Below are 23,379 nucleotides of genomic sequence, written 5' to 3' on the forward strand. Positions count from 1 at the left end.
AGCAACACTCATTAGCGTTTTTATTATTTATGGACTGTATCCCTGTGAAATATTTTGTGTCTAAATACTGCAAACTTCTCTAGGCGATAAAATGACAAGAACGCAGATAGGCATGGATCTGGATAATATATGTACATGTTGTTTACCCAGAGGAATTAATTTGAAAATTATGATAGCGGGAAATTAAAGAAATACTCAGAACCTTTAACCCTGAAAAAGTGGATACATTAATTAAACTCCTTAATAAAACAGGATACACATTAGTAATTCTGTATATGTCTTCCTCGTGTAATTTACAAGTTTACTTTGTAAACACAGAGCATTTATTGTGCATACTGTGATTAAAGATCTGCTGGATAAGGGACATAATCTGTTGGCGAAAGGACAAACTTATTTCAAAAGATTAAGCTATAGGTTTCCCTTTCAAGAGATTAAGGGCCTGATTCAGCATGGATCAGTATTCTGCTAGAACGCATGCACCGCAATTGCTAATATTAGCAGTGAAATGCAAATGTGTGCAATCGCATTGCGAACACAGCCTAACATAAGGATGCCCACTTCCCCTTACACACATATTTGGGCACTATAGCGAAACAATCGGTAACATTGGACCCATACGCACAGCTAAGGAAGGTCAGACCTCACTCAGGAATTGCTAACTTCAGCATACGCTATGAGCCCTCAGACTGCGTATAGTATTGCAGTGGATAATTTATGTACACGCCCCTGCAATGGTGTTGCAACGCACTGGCAGGTCTGCGTTCGCCCGACCAACCCAGTCACCAACCAAAAAACGGCACTTCCTGTCAATCAATGTGCTCTGGGTCTGTGTAGCCTCTGCAAACGCAGTTCCCAGCGCAATTGCTAATTCGCGCACTGCGATACATGCGCAAGGCGAATTAATCGACTGATTGCGTGCGTCTTTGCTACTGCGATCCTTGCTGAATCAGGCCCTGAGAACACTGATTGGGACTGTGTGCGCACAAACTGGACTCAGCAGAAACTAGTTCATTATCAGAATTGCTATAAGATTACAGGACAGGTACAGGGAAAAGGTTTCAGGGATTGAACAGCTGCGGCCTGGGGTAAAGTTATTTTCTCCGATGAATCCCCTTTCAGATTGTTTGGGGCATCTGTAAAAACGCTTGTCCGGAGAAGGAAAGGTGAGCGCTACCATCAGTCCTGTATCATGCCAACAGTAAAGCTTCCTGAGACCGTTCAAGAAGGGTCAACTTTGCAAATATTGACTTTTTGCATAAACTTAATGTAATTGTCAATAAAAGCCTTTGACACTTATGAAATGCTTGTAATTTTACTTCAGTATACCATAGTAACATCTGACAAAAAGGTCTAAAAACACTGAAGCAGCAAACTTTGTGAAAACCAATACTTGTGTCATTCTCAAAACTTTTGGTGTGTGTGTGTATGTATATACGTGTGTGTGTGTGTGTGTGTGTGTGTGTGTGTATATATATATAATATATATAGTCGCAATCCAAACGTCCGGCACTCCCAACAAAATCCAATTAATGGCCAAAAATTACATTTGTTAGGTGCCCTACCTGGGTAGACAGCTCGCACCGAAGAAAGTGCAATACAGCGGAGGCACTCATAGGACTTGAAAGCAAGTGAAACAACAGGTCAGTTGTATTCCAACGTTTTAACACACACAGATCAGCAAATGAAGCACTACTTCTTGACAGGGCTTCAGAAGGAGGAGGACACTTTTCAAATTCAATAAATTTACTGGATACCTACCATCACATACCAATTGCACCACAGCATGATTGCCTCCTCTGATTCTGCAGCCTGGGCAATAATTTACATATTATGTGACTATCAGTTGGCCTCTGACCATCAACCAGGTTCTTTTATGAAGGTAGTTCTGGTGCGGGCTTTCAGCAAGCATGAACATCATTTACTATGGCTCTCGCATGGAGTTTACAGTACCTTTTTTTTTTTTTTAAATGCTGTATGAATTTATGAGCGGGTTCGGTTCTCAGAGAACTGAACCCACCTGAATTTCGGGGATCCGGGGTGATCCGAGCCAAGCTCGGATCTCCCTGCCTGCCCCGGATCCCTCACCCGAGGCAAAACCTTGCAATGCCACTGTCTGGTTGTGAGGTTTTGTATTGAGCGAGCTTAACGCTGATTGGCTGAGAGAGCCGTCTGTCACTGCTCTCAACCGAGCAGCATTAAGCCCATTTAATATGCACACAGGAAGCAAAAGAAGATGGCACCCACTATCCCTCGCTGCCTAACACCGCCGCCCCCCTGCTGCCGACACCGCCGGCATCTCCACTGGCAGCAAACGACACTGCCGGCACCCCTGCAATCCTGCCCCACATACTCAGGACACCCTTAGTGACCGCCACACTGCCGGCACTCCCACACTGAGGACACCACCAGCACCCTTGCACTGCCAACACAGTCAGCAAACCTGCACTGAGGACACCGCTGGCACCCCCACACTGCCGACATCGCCGGCACCCTGCATTGAGAACACCCCTGCACTGCCGACAGTCAGCAACCCTGCACTGAGGAACCACTATTGATATTAAGCCAGGCTTATTATGAGTCTGAATATGGTAAAAATTGATATCTGCATCCATGAGGAGAGATCCATCTGATTTACAGCCAGGCCTATAAAGATGGCATCTATACTGGGATGCAAAAACGCAGCTCTGCAGCACAAATTTTTATTGATACTTGCTCATGCATCAGCTTACACAACTAGATGGTGTCAATAGTGGCGACCAAACTTTTTGGTCTACCTCCTTGGTTGCTGGACCGCACTATGGAACGTACAGAGGCTTCTTCTGGTTTATTCCTTTGTCAGCCCCTGAAGGTTAAAACCGATTGGATGAATCTTATACACCGTGGAGACAGCTGCTCAAGGAACTGGAAGTAGTTGCTGTGCATTTCATAGTACGATCCAGCAACCAGGAAGTACACAGTCATCCTGGTATCAGAACAACAGAAGCTCTTGGCTGTGTTTACACTGTACATCCGACAAATTTTGAATGCTTCTTTCTCCGAAGATTGCTGTACACCGTTACAGGTCCTACTTCCTTCAAAGACCTTAGGACTGTGGATGAGGAAGTTTGTCACACTTTTCGTGAGGCCTGCCTAAGGAGAGGTTTGTTGGAGGATGATGTGTAAACAAACATTCTTAAAATCCCGGGCAACGCCGTGTACTCCAGCTAGTTATATATATATATATATATATATATATGATGTATCAGTACTGAATGTGTTATTGAATTCAAGATTTCCAGATCTAATCAAGAGATCAATCAGCCAGAAGAATTGACCATTGCATAAAATCTTTTGTGGCACCATGGGATCTCAGTCTTGTGTTGGGGATCCTAACATTAAAAACTTTTGAATCCCTGTGTAAAGTATTAAGTGGCCCTCACTCACAGTAATAATTTTGGAGACCTTCAAGCCTTTTTTGTGCAAGCCCCCATTTCTAAACACACCACACTAAAAGTGGTGCACTGGACAAATTCTGCAACATTGCCCAAATTGGTCTCAATTTCAGGTCAACCAAGAAATTGTACTTCTGGCTTTTTGTCTCGAACCAATTAATAAGCAGGAAGAAACATTTGAATACAATGAATCTGAATAGAGGAATATCAATATATCTTTCTAGAGCAAAGTATGTACGACTGGCAGATCATCTTTGTCCTCATCAAGCTGCTTCCAGAAACCCGCTTGCAGGATAAGCGAGTACCGTCTCGGGTTTAAAAGAAGAAAGAATGTGAGTTTCTTGAATATTGAGGGCACATTCCATCAGATCAGTGGCGACCACAAGAGCGCACAGTCCCCAGGAGTCAGCAGATCTTTGCAAAGCAACAGGATGGTCTTCACTTTATAAATTTTCCACAGTTTATCTACTGGAAGTTGTCTTTCACGGTGGAAAGGAGGTGGTTCACGCAATAAGTCAAACTTATTTTTATGTGTTTTGCATATGGAATTGATCTCGGAACAATTGTTTTTTGGAACCCAACCGTTCATATTTGATTGCTCGGTTATATTCTATTCATCTGGACTGCCATAGAGTCTAAAGAAGGTGTCTGCCAATCATAAACAGAAGTGTATCCATGTCCACCACCACACAAATGAACCTGGGGATGACGAGTAGGCACAATTTACTTAATGCAATAATTTTTGTAGAATTTCTCAATGAGAAATCTTTTGCCTGGGGGTGCCGTGAAAAAATTGTTTATACTCTAGGGCGCCGGGTTTCAAGAAAGTTTGGGAACCACAGTATATTTTTAAGATACAGCTTGCAAAGTCACAGGAAGACCAGGAGTGCAAGGAGGGTGACCGCTTTTTCCAGTCTCTACTCACCTGAATAAGGTGTAACCTATATGTCAGGGCTGGCATGGAGTGCTGCAAAGCAATGAAATCATTTTCTTTTCTACCATCTGTGTTTAACCACACACATATTCCCACTACCTCATTTTTGGAACTGTGCAAGAAGTGAAAGGAAGGAATGAAAGTTACATGTTTTTAGACCAGTCAAATTATACTTCAATGCAATTAAAAGCTGCATACTGCAATCTGTGGCTTATTCAGTAATGCTTCCACTAGTCTAAATACATTGTCCCTTATTCCTTTCTCTTTTTACAAATGGCTATATAGACAAAATCAGCTTGATGTAGATTAGTATAAAACTTCTACTTGGCTACCTAAAAGATCACTTTGCCCAGTCATGAAATATAATTGTATGCCTTCTGTATTCTAGAGAAGTTGTCACAGCCTGTAGTGTGGATCCACTTCATTGTACAGAGTTTTTGAAAGGGAATTTCAAATTATTTTAATAGAAGTCTGGTAGGACCAGTAACAGAAAATGTGCGAGTAAGACGACTATTACAGCCAGGTAAATAGATGCATGAAACAAGCAGACAGAGCAGAGTACAGACAGATGAAATGTAAATGAAAGTTCCATAAAGTGTAAAATACCCCACGATTACAAAGCCCATCCTAGACTAAGTAGCTAAGGAATCTTCCCATTGTAAACAGTAGATACGGTTCCAGTTGCAGTCCTAAGCAGCAGATATGAAAGTTACAAGGGAGAGTTAGCAAACCATTTAACCACTTAACTAAATATTTTTTCAAAAAAACACTACGTAATTGGCGGGGTTTTTTATGAGTGAATTAGGTCAAAAACATTTATTTATAACTTATTCAACACGATTTTATTTTTTGAAACAAATGATTTTTTTTTAAATCAAAACATTAATATCGATCTTTAACATGTCATCGATATATCGGACTATCCATGATCTGACCATCATGACTTTACATTTTCATACACTGGTGGGCTGAGGGCACCTGGATCCTGGCGACTAATTTTATCTGCAGCAGCCAGGTGGGGGGGTCCAGCCGTGCTACCTAATCAGATGTGATTGGCAGCACATCAGGCACTGGAGGAGGGTGCAGTGATGCAGAGGGGCTAGGAGGTCCCTCTGTCATTGGAGGCTCCTGGAAGATTAGCTTCTGGCAGCCGCCTAGTGTGCATTTCTGACCGCATTGTTTGCGACCATGTTCGGTGTAACGCACAGCCTGGTGTGATCTCAAATGATGCGACTACACCAGGCAAGTGGTTACAGAGGAATGTAGAAGAAAAGAGAGTAGTTGTATATATTAGGCACACAAGAGCCACATTAAGTAAAACTTCAGTTATGTGAATATGTTTAAGATTGTTGTCCCATTTCCACAGGGTAAGGTAAAGTCAACCGTGAAATATTAAGGTTAAGGTTAACATCAAAGAAAAAACAAAGATATACATATAAATTGTGCTTGGAGAATAAAGATAGTGTATAAAACAAGTGCCTGTCTACTGTGACTTATTCATAGGTTGGTTTATCAATGTGTAGCTGTTTGCTGGATATAATTTTCCTACTTTATTGCAATCTGTTCACCTGATCTAGTCATTTTAACTCTAGATCAGATGGAACAGATTGTAATAAAGAAGGAAAATTATATCCAGCAAACATTCAAAGGTTGATTTATCAATATGTAGCTAAGTCACAGTAGACAGGCACTTGTTTTATACACTATCTCTATTCTTTGAGCACAATTTATATGTATATCTTTGTTTTCTCTTTTGGTTTTAACCTTAATATTTCGCCATTCACTTTACCTTACCCTGTGGAAATGAGACAACAATTTTAAACATATTCACATAAGTGAAGTATTACTTAATGAGGCTCTTGTGTGCCTATTTATCACCTGCATGGGATTCACCTTCCATATTACTGTACCCATATTTTAGTTACCCCCATTGTGACTTTGACTAGCAACAGTATAACCTATTGTATTTTGTTGTGGTTGTTTTACTACATTAAATGCTGTGTACTTTCACTATCTCTAGTCCATAGTGTATATGACACATCACTACGTCACATGGTATTACGCCCACTGTGTTGTACATATTACTCGAGAATCATCAGTCATATACTCCTTAAAATACAGTAGACAACACCAGTACAGCACCAGGGGGAGCGCATTAGCTTATTATTGTGTATTGTATTTAACCCCAGAGGGATTGGCACCCTCATATCTAAGTGCCGCATACCCCGTCAGATATAATCCAGTGCGCAGGAATACCGAATCTCTTAATATAATAAACAAGATACACAAAAATACACCAGTGCGACATCCAATTTGTATATATCCATAAAACTGCAAAAAATTATGTTTTTGATTGTATGATTAACATAATACAAGACAAACAACAGGGATACACAAGGGAGGGGGGCAGGCATAAGGAATGATCTAGAGCAGAACATGGATATCTATAGAGATGTGCGCCGACCCTCGTGTTTTGGCTTTTGATCTGGATCTCCCCTGGTTTTGGATCTGAATCTGGTTTTGGATTTTTTTCCTTGGTGTTTTATTTTTTTGTTTTGGATCTGGATATTATCTTAAAATATCATAAAAACCGCTAAATTCACATAAGATGGGCCTGTTTTTGTTCCTAAAGTATTATTAATCATCATTTATTTCCAGTCATTTCCAATCGATTTTGACCACCTCACAATATAATTTTTTTTTATCTAGTTAAGGCCAAAAGGTTGCATCCAGCTAGCTGGCTGACTAAGCTAAGTGACACAGTGGGCGGCACTAACATGTGGCAGTTCAGCTTCCAATTTCCAACACGGATACAGTGTGTTATACAGTGTGGGGTGGATACACCAATAGTGCACTTACTGTGACAGCAGTGTCGGCAGAGCGGGGTTGCTGACGGTGTCCTCAGTACATGGAATGGCGGTGCTGGCAGTGTCCTCAGTGAAGGCTACCGGCGATATCGGCAGTGCCAGTGGTGTCTTTAGTGCAGGGGTTTTCTCAATGCAGGGTGTCGGCAGAGCGGTGGTGCCAGCGGTGTCCTCAGTGCATGTGTGCTGACAGTGTCGGCGGTGCTGGTGGTGTCCTCAGTGTGGGAGTGCCGGCAGTGTGGGGGTCGCTGACTGTGTCCTCGGCACGTGGGTCAGCATTGCAGGGGTGCCCTCAGTGTGTCGGCAGCGGTGGTGTCTGCAGTGGGGGGGATGCTGCCAGTGAGGGGTCGATGGTGTCAGGCAGCGGGGGATGGCAGGCGCCATCTTCGTTTGCTTCCTGTGTGCATATTAAATGGGCTCAACGCTGATTGGCTGAGAGCCGTGACAGATGGCTCGCTCAGCCAATCAGCGTTAAGCCCACTCAATACAAAACCTCGCGACCCCACAGCGGGATCGCAAGGTTTTGCCTCGGGTGAGGGCTCCGGGGCAGGCAGGGAGATCCGAGCATGGCTCAGATCGCCCCGGATCCCCGAAATTCGGGTGGGTTCGCTTCTCTGAGAACCAAACCCACTCATCCCTACTAATATATAATAAAAATAAAAGTATGTGGCCATTCAAGATCTAGTTGGCAAATATATAACCAAAGCTACATATTATAGCCCAGGAAAACAGTTACTTATACTTGATCTCGGGGTATCAAATCCGGGTGTGGTATAAGAGGAGATAGACCAGTGGTTCCCAAACAGGCACCCTGGGGTGCCTCGGGACATTTGCAGGGGTGCCTCAGGTTGGTGGTCCAGCACCCAATCAAATTATTTATGGTCAATGTAATGTAAATATGTGGACAAACAGAAGCGCAAACCTGTCACCCACCACATAACTGAGCCTAAGGATGACAGGTAAGCACAATTTACTTCACTTTACTACTTCACTACATTTTTTTCTGAATTTCTCAATAGCAAACGTTTGGCTTAGGGGTGCCGTGAAAACAATTCTGATGCACCAGGGCACCGCGATTCAAAAAAGTTTGGGAACCACTGAGATAAACAGTAATTAGTTAGACAATGTCTAGATGGACACCAGATGTTAGACAGTCAATAGTTAGACAGGGAAAAAAGTTTGACACAAACAAAAGTCAGACACATGAAAGTTAGACATGTAAAAAGTTCGATAGGGTCAAAAGTTCGACATGAAAATGGTCCACAACTATTTTTTTTTTGTTTTTTAGCACTAATCTTCACCCTAACCCTCCCCCTTGGTCCCTAACACCTCCCCCCCCCCTGGTGCCTAACCCTAACTGTCTGGGTAAGTGCCTAAACCTAACCCTAATCCTAAAAAACAAACAAAAAAATGTTGACCATTTTTGTGTCTCTTTCGTGTCAAGCTTTTGACCCTGTCGAACTTTTGTACCTGTCTGACTTTTGTCTGTGTCGAACTTTTATCCTTGTCTAACTATTAACTGTCTAACATCTGGTGTCTATCTGGACATTGTCTAACTAATTACTGTCTGTCTATAGTCCGGAACCCATCAAATCCTTATAGGATGGCTATAGTTTTTAAAGAATGAATTATGGTGCATACACACGGTCAGATTTAGCAGGACGATATCGTTAGATCATTTATGTCGTCCATTTTTTAGCCCCTTCCAACCCCCAAAAGATGGACGATGCGCGGGCACAGATGGTCGATAACGACTATCGCCCGTGCATGCAGTCCAACCTGGTCGATATCGACCAGGTTACTATAGGGACACATGATCGTTGAGCCGTTTGGGGGTTGGTTCTGTGCTGGATGTTCGATAACTATCATCCAGCACATGCAGGACGATCTCTTTATCGTCTGATCTGACCGTGTGTATGCACCATAAGATAAATGTTGGATAAAATCTAATTTGCTGCTATAGCAACACCACCACATGTCCTCCTTAGAATTTATTATGACTCCATTTCGTCTAACTCCCACACTAATCCATGAAGACTTGTTGCATCATATTCTGTACTTGATCCTACATAGTTTAACTCCTTTTTTTCCATCAATGGGCTAGATCCAATTAGGAGAGAGCTCCTTGTAGCGTGAGTAAGTGTGGCTATATGCAGTACCGCCCAAGTGCGATGTGAGTTCTGGCCATGAGGGGGCGGATAGTACGCCGTTGCAATGGCAACTCGTCCCCTTTGCACCTAATTGAATCGAGCCCTATGTGTCTTTTCGGTCTGTCCAGTAGACAGATGTTGTTGGGAAATTCCTCTGCAAGCTAGAAGTTCAGTATCACATCTAATACCTCCTAAATTACTACGACCCTCTTCGTTTAAAAAAAATTCCCTAAAATATTCCATGGTTCAGCCTCATCTGTAGCAATCAAATACTGATGACAGTGAATGGATGTTGGAATCCTTTTAAAAAAATTTTCTTGTCTGTTTTGTGTGTGAAGCTTTGTATTACGTTACTTGGTGTGTGCACTTACAAAGACCATTTTCCACTGAAGTACAACACACAGGCATAAAATGAGTTCCATTTACAGTATAAGGCAGGTGCATTCAACATGTGGCCCTCCAGCTGCTGCAGAACTACACATCCCAGCATATCCTGCCACAGTTTTAGCATACCTTAATAGCAAACCTGTGGCTGGGCATCCTGGAATGTGTAGTTCCACAGCAGCTGAAAGACCACATGATGAATAACACTGGAAGCCATGACCCAAAGACCGCCATCTCTGAGCTGCTTTACAGATTGCGGAGTAGAAATGGCTATACAACCTGTCACACAGCAAGGAGCAGCACTAGATATGCCCCCATTGTACCCCTTTATCTCATTCTGCTAATCTTGCCACAGAGGAAATGTTTCTACAAAACTTGGCCCATTGGTATAGTCTGTATACAGGTTCACTCCACACAACTCTGCCTTTGCTAACTTTTGCACCCTGCCAAACGCAGTTATGCTCATATGTGACGCAGCAGAATACTAAACTCTCCAGCAAACGGAGGCGCACACATGGTCCAAAGCTGGTTTTGTAACAGTGGTTGTTTTACACTTTATAAATTACTTTCTAAATGTTTTATTCTTTGCTACTTTAGGCTCTAATGTACTAAAGTCATTATCCACAGGTCTTTATGGACAATACCATGATCCTTTTGTACATAAGGTGAAAGTATGAACTTTGTTTCGTACAGAGGTGCTTTCCACATTAGTCATCCTGCAGAAGCCTCAGTACACTACTATGTGCTGTTAGGGAAAACTGCTCATTCAACTATACTATACTGTCTTTGGCTTCCTGCTTGCTTATATTCCCTTCCAAACATCATGATACTTTTCCTGTGTCACATAGTCTTTCACTTGCTTACACAGGGACCTGCATGTACAGGGTAACCGCTTCATTGCAAGATCCAGCTCATCTCCTGTCTATGCTGCTATGGTGAACTGGCAAGAGGTGAATTCAAATATACAGATGTTTGGTCTCTAGTCCAATGCACCTTTTAAGCACATTATTATTATTATTATTATTATTATTATTATCAGTTATTTATATAGCGCACACATATTCCGCAGCACTTTACAGAGAATATTTGGCCAATCACAACAGTCCCTGCCCCAGTGGAGCTTACAATCTATATTCCCTATCACATGTGCACACACACACACACATACCTACTAGGGTTAATTTGTGTTGGGAGCCAATTAACCTACCAGTATATTTTTGGAGTGTGGGAGGAAACCGGAGCACCCAGAGGAAACCCATGCAAGCACAGGGAGAATATACAAACTCCGCACAGGTAGGGCCGTGGTGGGAATCGAACCCACGACCTCAATGCACATCAAAATACAGTATGTAATATATATATTACAGATGTGTCCTCACACATCTAGCCTCTTTGCGTATTAAACAGCCCTTCTAGTCGCGCCATGGCATGACTCTGTAGCGCAGAGCGTCTCTTCCTGCAACTTTTTAGCTTCAAATGAGTCTTATTCGCGCTGTGATCTGAATTGGACACACAAGAAGCTTCTGTTGATTAAAATATGTGGCATGTCTATATTCTGTGTGCGGGTGCATCTGCATGTGAAACACTAAGTTAGTGTCACAGCCGCCGACACTGTAACGTAGCATTTTGCATACAGATACACCCGCAGTAGCACACAGAATAACCACATTTCATTTTAACCAGCAGAAGTTGCTTTTGCGTCCTATTCGCATCGCAATGCGATTAAGACATTGGAAGGTAAAAAATTGCACGAAAATAGTTTCGTCGCTACAGAGTCACACGTCACTCATGCATTGTGTAACACCACTTGTAGCGCACGGAGGATAGCTGTATGTGGACATATCTGTATACACCAATCGTCCATAACATTAAAACCACCTGCCTAATATTATGTAGGTCCTTGTTCTGCCAATACAGCTCTGACATGCCACAAGGAAAAGGTGTCCTGTGGTATCTGGCACCAAGACATTCGCAGCAGATCCTTTTAAATCCTGTAAGTTACGAAGTGGGACCTCCAGGGCTTGGACTTTTTTTTCCATCACATCCCACAGATGCTCAATCAGATTTAGATCTGGGGAATTTGGAGGCCAAGTCAACAAACACCTTGACCTCTTTGTCATGCTCCTCAAACCATTCCTGAGCAATATTTGCAGTGTGGCAGGGAGTATTATTCTGCTGAAAGAGGCCACTGCCATCAGGGAATACAGTTGCCATGAAGTGGTGGACTTGTTCTGCAACTCTGTTTAGGTAGGTGGTACGTGTCAAAGTAAGATCCACATGAATGCCAGGACCCAGAAAATTGACCAGAGCATCACACTACTGCCAGCGTGCCATCTTTCCATAGTGCATTTTGGTGCAATCTTTTCCCCCAGGTAAACACACGCGCACCCGACCGTCCACACGATGTAAAAAGGATCGATTCCTCAGACCAGGCCACCTTCCATTGATACATGGTCCAGTCCTGAAGCTCATGTGCCCATTGTAGGCACTTTCGGCGGTGTACAGGGGGTCAGCATGAGCCCTCTGACCAGTCTATGGCTAAGCAGCCCTATACCCAGCAAGCTGTGATGCACTGTCTGCTCTGGCACCTTTCTGTCCTAGTCTGCATCAACTTTTTCAGCTATTTGTGCTACAGGAGCTCTAATGTGGCATAGGCCAGACAGGCTAGCCTTCACTCCCTAGGAGCATCAATAAACCTTGGGTGCCCATGACCTTGTTGCCGATTCACCATTTCCTTGGATCACTTTTTGCAGGTAATAACCATTGAATACCGGGAACACCCAACAAGACCTGCGTTTTGGAGATGCTCTGACCCAGTCGTCTAACAATCACAATTTGGCCCTTGTTAATGTTGCTCAGATCCTTACACTTGCCCATTTTTCCTGTTCCAACACATCAACAACTGTGTGTTCACTTGCTGCCTAATATATCCCATCCCTTGAGAGGTACCATTGTAACAAGATAATCAAAGTTATTCACTCGACCTGTCAGTGGCTTTAATGTTATGACTGATCCATATAACATACATAAGTCGAAAAATAAGGTCAAGGGAGTGTATCCTGGATTAAACGGTAGCAGTAGATGAATGGCACACACCTGTCCAGTGTCTTGGTACAAGTATCCACAGCCAGTTTATTATACATACAAAATAAACAAGATGTAAAAATAAATCCTGGCATGTCTGACACTAATTATACATAAATCTCCCTCTCAACGGGCCCCATTTAACAACAATACATAACCCCTTTAGCACTCGCTAAAGGGGTTATGTCATCTTTTCAGTATTCAACAAACAACGGTAATCTATGATTAAAACTGTCACTGCATCGCTCCCGCCATCTTTAGACGGTGAGAGCGATATGGTCCCCATTGCTGGAAATGGGGACCCGGCAGCAGCCTTTCCCCCCTTCAGCAAAGCCTTCCAAGCACTCCCGGGTACCTGCCGGGTTAAACAGTCATGCACATGGGCAGGCTGACCATCGTGCATGACATAAAGTTAATCGCTGACAGCGATAGGCTGCCAGCACCTGAGCGGAGTCCCCGCTGACAAGGAGGATGTTACTGGACCTTGCCGGAGGGGTAGGCAATGATTAATACCAGTGTCATGTTTGTATCACTGCGATACTATACGAAAAATGCAGCTAGTATTTAGGTTCGTTAATATATAGGGCCCTAAGGGTGGGAGGACCTAATGTCCAACCCACACAAAATGACATTTAAATACAGCACTTGCATAAAGCCATAGCAGTGTCTCTCAACAGGTCTGTCAGCCTGCTTAAAGGTAGTGAGAGTAGCTGCCACACCTCACACCTTTTATCAGCCTCTCATAGGTGGTCTGGAAATCATAGCTGCGCATTACCTAAATAATTGCCACAACACGGATGAAAAGGGCAATGTTTTCTTGTGGTAACTGGTAATGTGATTTGTGCAATTTAATCCAGACTACAGATGTGTCTTCATACACACATTCTTTTTGCGCTATATGGAGCACCACATCTTGCTTGATTCCCATACTGCTTACTTTTTCTTTAATTTTGCTACTTTTTACTATATTTTAAGTCTAAGCACCTGATTCCAATGTGCACCCAAATGCCATCGCAGCTGCGATATTGTACGGATCGCAGTTGCGAAAATATGCTAATGACTTAGCCGCAGTCCAGTGCTTAGACGTCCACTGAAAGCATCTCGCATCCGCCACTCACGCACAAAACCGAAAACCTCAAACTCAGATCCGTCAGCCATCTGGGTAAGTGTAAGATGACGCATACACAGTGGGTCTCTAGACATGCAGAGGGCTCTCCTGCTGCGAGCAAGAATGCAGTGGCTAATATATGCATGCCCTGAAAACAGTGTTTAACCTGCCACACGCCTGCGTTTCTCTAGCAACCCCCCCGTTACCTCTCCTAAACGCTGACTACCTGCTACTCACTTTGCGAGTGTATCCTGTGTAGGAGCGTAATCCCAAAAATTATCGCTGCATGTGCTGCTTTAAACGTGCAATGGCAAACAATCACTCAAACTGCGTAAATGTCACCATTGCGTGCGGATCTGTATCAGACCCTTAGTACATAAATTGTGTACTAGGTACTTAGGATGAATTTGTTGTTGCAAAGTAATTAGTATAAAGGTGCAGATAAAGCATAAGGGAATCTGTTTGAATTACCGCTGGACCCCTGGCCGGCGGTTCAAATCCCGACAGCAGCTGGCCGGCAGAGGAGGAAATCCCGATCGTTCCTAGGTAAGTATAAACTAACCTATTTTTCCCCCTAACCCTCTATTAGGGTGCCTAACCCTAATCTCCCTCCCCTGTGCCTAACCCTAACCTCCCCCAAATGTGCCTAACCCCCCAGGGGGGGTGCCTAAACCTATGTCCCCCCCCGCGGCTGTCTGCTGCGGCGTCCGGCATCTGCTCGATCGGGATGCCGGGCGCCGGTCTCCCAGCGTCGGTAAAATGACAGGCATCTATATTTAGACGCCTGTCATTCGTCCCTAGTCGGGATTAAATTGGAAGCCACCGGCGGTCGACATTCCATCCGCCGGCTTCCTAAACGTATACCAGTATAAGAACTTTTTACTCCATTCTGCTTCTAAGGGGCTGTATGGTGCAATTTGAGGATAGGTCTATGTGGACACATTTGTATAATTGGTAACCGTCATTTAGAGATTTAGTCTGAAAAACTGGATTTGCTCATTCATGGGTGCTTTAGTGAGGAAAGTATAGTCATAAACAGCAGAATAATTCTTCTTTTGCTTCCACAGGAAATCTCTTGCATTTTTTTTTGCCAAAATTTGGTGTTTGTTGGTTATTCTGTAATTTGCAGTTTATGCGTTTGGTTCAAGTCAGGCAATAATTTCACCTTTATGGTTTTTAATATACAGTATTGACTGTCCTTTGTGGGTTTGTTTTGTTTTTAACATGTTTGTCTTTGTGTGTGTGCCTGTCTCTGTCCACCCCACCTGCCTTCTTAGCCAGTACCACCTTTGACCAGTTCATCAGTTCTGCAGATAAGGATGAGTTTTCGGATTTTGACAACCTGAGGACTACCCTTCCACAGTCAGGAAGCAGCACAGGTTTGGAAGTGCTCTCTTTCCTGCCTGCTTGCTTACTGTGATTCCCTTTTCTGTTTGCTTATTGCTTTGTGTGTGTCCTGTATATTTTGCTCTATGCTTCTCGAGACTTTGAATTTGTTTTTGCGCTTTTTTTTTTTTTTTTCAAAACTTCAGGGACCAATCTGTAAGGAATTTACTTTTATAAAATTAGAATCTTTTATTGCATTTTTTTCTGTTTGCATTTTGCTTGAATTTTTTTCTACATTTTAAGAAGCATGCATGTATTCCGTGCACGTTACAGTCACATTCAGTGCGCCAATGCTGTTTTTATGAAGGGCCATATTATATTTGCACGCATTCTGACTGAATTAGTATTTAAAAATATGGCAACCTTTTTGTTTATTTTCTTTTTTTGTAAAGATGGGCTTAAGCTACCTTTTAGGTGAACACACACTTGTGACCTTTATAAAGGACAATATAGTCCTTTTTTATTGGGGCAAGATATAGTGTGAAATAAGTTATTGATTATACTTAATAGAGAATATAAAAATGTACACAAACAGAATAAGTTGCTCATTATTCTACAGCATGAAGCAACATTTTTTCTGCAATCTTAGCCACCTCATGCCCCTTTTATGCCAGCTCAGAGCCATCTTGTGCACCTTTTATATGGCAGCCCAGAGCCTCCTCATGCCCCTTGGTATGCCAGCCCAAAACCCCAAGATGCACCTTTATGTTGCAGCCCAGGGCCGCCTCATCCCCCTTAATATGCCAGCCCAGAGCCACTCATGCCCCTTTATAGCCATGCCCAGAAGCCCTTCATGCACCCTCATATGCCCCTTTATGTATTGCTCAGGATGCGTTCCACGTGCAGGAAGAGGTGTGCCAAGGGCACCACACATCCAGGATTAGCAAAACTTCAGAGAGATCTTGCTATTTCCGTTCTGTGCTGAGGAATCGTAGATGGGTAACAACCCTATCTGTAATGCCTATCATTTCTAACACTTGATATAGATCTATATCTATTACACATTTCTAACAATAGATAAGTCACTGAGGATATTTTTTAGCATAATCTTGCATCTGATTGGTCCCTTTGGGCAACACCTCAACTTGTTCTATTTAGAAAGTGTCGTAACTCTATGCCCACCATGGAGGAAACCCTGGGAAGAAAGAGTTTATATTTTAATTTAGCAGTGACTGTGGCATGGCACTAGCTGGTACAGGTTGGCACTAGGGGCTATCTTCTGGGTGCAGCATTAGCACACATTAGCAATGCTATAACACCACAACTCCTGGTCTTGCGCATCCTGATGGCCAAGCTTTGTACATTTCTCATAAGACACAGGTGCTCCACATCTCCTAATATTGTAATGGAATCTGTATGAAATACCGCCGGCTGAATAGCCGCCAGTTCAAATCCCTAAGCCGGAAGCCCGAACGCTGAAGATCCCGCCACAGGTGGTAAGTATACTATCCCTCTCCCTCCCCCCTCCCAGCCCTAACCCTCCCTCTTTGGTGCCTAACTCTAACCTCCCACCAGTGGTGCCTAACCCCCTTTTAGTGCACCCTAAACCTAAGACTCTCAGCAGGGTGCCTAACCCGAACCTCCCCTTGGGGGTGCCTAAACCTAACCTCCCTGCGATACTTACCGGGATTCGGGATACCGACGCCAGTATCCTGATCTCCTCTGGGATATCAGCAGCAGTATTTCGGCGGCCGGCAATTTAACAACTACAACCCATTGTAATGTAAAATATGATTTGTAGACTCAATATAATGGTTTGTATTTTTATCTTTACATTAAATGTATATATTTATGTTTTATTAGTATATTAGTGATATTAATGTACAGGGTTGATTTAATTCCGCGCTAATTGGGTCTCGCAATTCAAATTTACGGTTCAAAATCACGTCCATGGTTTTTTTTGCAGTTCAATTAACTGAAAATGATGGGACGTAGTGCAGGAGCCTTGGTACACCCATCCCAGTGTAGTAACGCATTTGGAAGTGTTTATAGTAGAATATGGCCAATAAATGTCATTTTTTTTTCAAGCTGAAAAATTGATTTATTAGTGTGGGACCTGTATGTAGACGTGGTTTATGGGAAATGGGTTTTTGAACTTCCAGATTGGAGTTGCAAGGGTTTCTACACAACTTTTTACAAACTTGTGTTTCCGCAAAAACAAGCAATTTTAGTAATGTGGGGGTACATTAAAATGTCTCTATTCTGTTTTTGTTTTTCGGGTTTCTTGTATGTTTAAATACACTTGCTAGCTATCATTTTACACCATTATTAAAAAGTAACAATTTTTATTCTATTGTAAACCATTTTACTATCTAATTTGCCATTATTTTGGAGTTGAGGTTGATTTCCTCACTTTTACATGTAGAGAGAGCATAACTTTGCCACAATGTCTTCAAATTATTGTTTACAATTGTATGATGTGATTATCGGGAGCGTGCTAGTAAGTAAATAAGCCTTGATGTGCCCAATTTGGCACTACGGTTATAGGCTCCTATTGAGTTTGACTCCTTGGATGTTTAGGCCAGTTGTTGTTTTTGCTGACAATACAGTGGCCGATACCAGCCTCAGCTAGAACACTGATCTACTCAGTCATTAATACAGCACAAACACATGGCCCCTTCCAGTTAGACCACTATGTCTGGAATGATTTCATTCAATTCCTGGATATTAGGTAATCTGAACACTGACCTCAGTATTCATGGTTTAACATATTGTAAATTAAACAGGCAACATTTTATTTTAAGATGAGTATTGAGGGTTAAACACTGATTCTGCTGGTCTTGGCTACCATTTATTTATTTTGTTTGCTGTCAAGTGGATTATCTAGAATTCTGCAAGTGTTTTGCACAATTATACCACTTTCAGACAGAAACCCCAAAGTTAACCCGGCTCGGACCCAGTATACTGAACACTGAGTTTCAGTACTTACCCCCTTTCACACTGGCGGATGGCCCCAGGTTGTTCCTGGGTCATCAGCATTTGCACCTGCCCCACATCTTCCAGTGACCCGGGTCTTCCGTCTCTGTGGGCCCTTGGAGATCTCATCTCACAGCGCTTACTGTGCTGGGAGATGCCCTCCAGTCAGCTCCTTTTAGGCGGCATGCCTATCGTGACCTGGGTCATGCCTTTCACACAGCAGGCAACCCGGGTCAGACCTGGGAATAACCCTGGTAGCGACCAGGGTCGAAGCCCTGGGAATTTCGACCTGGGTTGACCCTATCACACAGAAAAAGGACCTGGGTTGACCTGGCTTGCACTGACAAACTCCCGGGGTCCTTATCTCTGACTGAAAGGGGCATTATTTGTCTGTTACTTACAATAGCATAAAAAAACACAACTCTCCTCTGTTTGATCTACTAATTAATGAAAATACATGCTTTCTCGGTCTTTCATATACAGTTTAAGGCCCCTACACACTAGACGATATTTTGAACGATTTGGCCGATTCCGACGCATCGGACCAACAAAACTTTCAAATCGTCCAGTGGTGTACGCACTATGCGTGCTCCCGTGACTTCATTCGTTACATCATCAGATCTTTTGCACATGCAGGAAGATCTGTAGGTCTCGATTCCCCTCAGATCGTGCAGTGTGTACGCTCTACTAGTTGACCAGGCGATATGATTACATTATATAGTTAACGATCGAACCACCATACGATGTAAGCTATATTGTTTGGTCGTTTGTTAGATTGCACAGTGTGTATGCACTAGATCTTTGCCCGGGAGTTCAGGGGAAATCGTTGACGACATTGCATCATTTGCAAGTCGTCTAGTGTGCACCTAGCATTAGGTTAGAATATTCAAACACATAATATAAATAAATATATAATATATATGTATTTATAAATTATTTTGTGTGAGTTGGAGTAGGGCCAATTAAAAGGAAAAACAGTTTAGATTTGAATAATCTTAATTATACTTTTATTAGTGAATGAACTGGTGCAGAGATGCAGTGAGCGAGGGGATATAGGGCCTGATTCAAGTTGGTTCGCAAGGCTGCATTCGCGCACAGCCAGCCGATGTTTGCATTCTGCGTATGCGTATAAGACGCAGTGCGCGAACCAGCCACAGCGATCGGGAGGCGATCGCGGTGAGCACGCAGAGTCTTCACACTGATTGAAAGGAAGTGACCGTTTGAGGGTGGTGACAGGGGGTAGTCAGATAAACGCAGGCGTGCCTGGGCGTTTAAATGCCGTTACAGGGGCGTGCATACTTAAGCCCCTGCGATAGCATACACTGGCAGAGTTTTAGATGGCAACAGGAAGTTTAGCAGTTTCTGTGGTAGGGTCAGGTCAACCACAACTGTGCGGATGGTTCCGATGTTACTAGATGGTACAGATGTTTTCGCTGACTTGCGGGTGCATGTCATGGGCAGAGGGCAGGCTTTATACAGTGATGGGCATCTTGGTATAGTGCTGCGGTTGTCGTGTGATTGCATTCTTTAGAGAGCGGGGTGCGTGCGAACGCAGCCTTGCATACCAACCTGAATCCGGTCTACTGGATGAATATCCGGCAGCTTTATTTATGGAGACGAATTGGGGAACAAAATAGATTTTTGTTTTCTTGGTGTATTTTTTATTTTTATTTTTAATTGTTGTTGCATCTATTGAAATGTATACCATGCATCATCATCATGTCTGATTTAAAATGTAAAGTGCCTAAGCTTTTCAGAAACTCAGAGCCTGATTCAGAGCCGGACGCTATTTGCGCTCGCTCGTTTAGAAAAAGGGGCCGGCCATTTAAATTGAGCGCTCGCTCTTTGCGGTCTGTTGACGCCTCTGTCTGAGCGAGCGAACGAAACATGCGCTCGCTATTTTGTAAAGACGCCCCTTTGCCATTCGCATCATACGTCATCTCCGCTATTTATTAGATTAATCGAGTACATCGAAAGGCGTCTGAACTGCTCGCAGTGCTTGTGGTAGGATTTTCCTACCGCAATCATGCGAACAGTTCAGGCTAAGAGACAACCAAGTGACGTGGCAGATGACGCTGCTTTGTTAATTATGCACACCCTTAAAACACCCGTTTTGACCGTTTGGCACGCCTTGCGTTCGGATCACCACTCCCCGTTTTCAAGCACCTTCCCCTGTTACCACCCACGAACGCCTCATCCTGTCACTCAAATTAGCAGGCACTCGCTATTTTGCGAACACACGATTTCCGACCGCACTGACTGGTTGGCGCATGCGCATTACGACCCATACGCATGCGCAGATGTGCGAACATCGCTCGGAGCGAACGAGCAGCCGCTTACGAGCGGCTCTGAATCAGGCCCTCAGTTCTTCATTAACAATATTGTTTTCTTGGTGTATTTTTTTTTTCTATTTTTAATTGTTGTTGCATCTATTGAAATGTATACCATGCATCATCATCATGTCTGATTTAAAATGTAAAGTGCCTAAGCTTTTCAGAAACTCAGTTGTTCATTAACATATTGTTTTCTTGCATTAATTATGGAATGCGGTTATCGCATAAGTCATCACTTCTGACAATATTATAAAGATGCTCATCTATACATTGAAATCTTTTTAATCATATACCTGTGATCTCACTAAAAAGACTTAATGTGCCAAAAATGTGTAGGCGCACTAGTGTGCCATAATTCGGTCACTGCCACGCCACGATGCAAAATGACACAAAGCCAACAAGATGACATGCATGACAGACACAAGTGCATTATGGAAGACCTGTGTGTGTCATGTAGCTTTTCTTTGGCAGGTCATTTGCAACATGGAAAATTGCACATTCTAATTGAGTTTATTTTTAACTGTAAATAAGGCTCTATCTGGCTTATGCAAAACTAGAGCAAAGCATCTGGTACTCTACATAGTGTGGATCCAGTGCAGAATGAGTTATGTATTTTATCCTACCTTTCCCTCAGTCTTTATAAAGTTCTCATCTCCTCTTCAATGCTTCACTTGGCTTATTGAGCTAAATTCCTTGTTAAAATGTTCTGTTTTTATTTTAAGCTATTTAATTGTAGATTTTTGCCGGTGTAGGTGCATATAGGTTTTTGTTTGTTACCAAGGTTGCTGTACGAAATTATTTATTTTGATCCCTTGTTTTCTCCCTCAGGTGAGCTGGATCTTCTTGCTGGGGAAGTTCCAATGTCTCGCTCCCTTGGATCAAGAAGCCCGGATGCTTTTGACATGGCAGCAATGAGCGGGTCGCTCTCTGAAAGCAGCAAGCCTACACGGAAAACACCCGAGTCTTTTTTGGGGCCTAATGCTGCCCTAGTAGACTTGGACTCTCTTATTTCAAAACCCACCCTGCAAAATACAAAGACCTCGAATCCCTTCCTTGTTACAGGTGACTGACTTAAAAGACCAATAACAATAATAGAACAGTCACACAGAAAAAAACTTGAATGATAAACTTAAATAAAGAGAACCTTTATATAGAGAAAAGGCACCTACAAATAAAGGTAGCATCTATTATCTGCATGGTAAGATATACACTTCCCTAGAGAACTGAGACCCTAATCCGTCATAGACCCCCCCTCCCTAATACAGAGTTATGTTGATGTACAGGGAGGGATAAGGGGTGCCTTAGAGCACTCAGACCAACACCAGGTACCAATATCAATGCAGGTTTTTTCAGTGTAAATGGTACACTTCACATTATGGAAATCCAACAGGGCAACAACCAAACAATAACTTCTGCCCGGTGGCAGGTTAGAGTCCCAAGTGGCATGATGGCAAGGTCCCAATGCAAAATTACCCTGGCCAGAGCATTGCCTCTTAGATCAGTCTTTCCCAAATCAAACAACCCGTTTATCCCCAGGTAGATCTTTTTAAGCCCAACTGAGACCACCGTGGGAACTGATACCTCCTTGGGCAGCAAGTAGATTTTGATTGGCACAGGGACCAGAGCATTATCTCTTAGATCACTCTTTCCCAAATCGAATGACCTGTTTATCCTTGGGTAGACCTTTTAAGCCCAACTACTGACATTCCCTTGGGCAGTAGGTAGCCCAACCTTCCCCAGATGAATACCTGCTGTGAGGGCAACATCAAGTCTACTGAGGGACAACTTATGCAAAGGAACCACCTGCATTAGAAAAATGCACTTTCCATCGTCTTACCCCCAGCCATGCTGTATACTAATCCTTCAGAGTCATTTGTGATGTCACCACACCCTCCAACTGTAGCATTTCCTGTCTGCTGGATAGTCAGGAAGTAGCAGACAAGAGGACCCTCCCATGTAACACATCCAGGCTCACCCATACTTTAATCCTGCTGCCAGCATAATAATCGGTGTAACCACCCCCACCCTCCTGAACCGATGATTTGTGCAGTTTCCCCAATACACATCCTAGAATAGCTAGGTATAGCAGGAGAAAATTCAATATATAACTACATTATATGCATAATGACAGGGTGTACAGGCTAGATGCTGTCCAGATTTAAGAAGTACTGTCCGCCAATATTAAAATAAGTCATCATACAATGTATACTCGCCCATAACCATACTAGTAGTAAGGTATAGTGCATCCGGAAAGTATTCACAGCGCTTCACTTTTTCCACATTTTGCTGTTACAGCATTATTCCAAAATCAAATAACAATACCCCATAATGACATTGTATAAAAAGTTTTTTTTTTTTTTTAGATTTTTGCAAATTTAATTGAAAAAACCACTAAGAAATCACATGTACATAAGTATTCACAGCCTTTGCCATGAAGCTCAAAATTCAGCTCAGGTGCATCCTGTTTCCACTGATCATCCTACAGCTTAATTGGAGTCTACCTGTGGTAAATTCAGTTGTTTGGACATGATTTGGAAAGGCATACACCTGTCTATATAAGGTCCCACACTTGACAGTGCATGTCAGAGCTCAAACCAAGCATGAAGTCCAAGGAATTGTCTGTAGACCTCCGAGACAGTATTGTCTCGAGGCACAAATCTGGGGAAGGGTACGGAAAAATATCTGTTGCTTTTTGAATGTCCCAATGAGCACAGTGTCCTCCATCATCCGTAAATGGAAGAAGTTCGGAACCATCGGGGCTCTTCCTAGAGTTGGCTGGCCGTCTAAAC

The 23,379-nt window shown here is 43.0% G+C and overlaps 1 protein-coding gene across 6 annotated transcripts in view; it reads left to right on the forward strand.

The window, feature by feature from the left end:
- LOC148508445 (epsin-1-like) overlaps positions 1–23,379 on the forward strand; it is a 130,457-nt gene that overhangs the window by 103,834 nt on the left and 3,244 nt on the right. For 4 of the 6 annotated variants that reach the window (XM_088444553.1, XM_088444552.1, XM_088444554.1 and 1 more), the window contains 2 exons: positions 15,233–15,334; positions 21,419–21,652. In XM_088444553.1, the coding sequence (XP_088300679.1) occupies positions 15,233–15,334; positions 21,419–21,652 (336 nt within the window). The remainder of the gene's footprint in view (positions 1–15,232; positions 15,335–21,418; positions 21,653–23,379) is intronic. The other 2 variants (XM_088444556.1, XM_088444557.1) reach the window with 1 other exon arrangement.

This window comes from Taudactylus pleione, unplaced genomic scaffold, assembly GCF_031769625.1.
Source record: "Taudactylus pleione unplaced genomic scaffold, aTauple2 ptg000366l, whole genome shotgun sequence".
Lineage (NCBI taxonomy): Eukaryota > Metazoa > Chordata > Amphibia > Anura > Myobatrachidae > Taudactylus > Taudactylus pleione.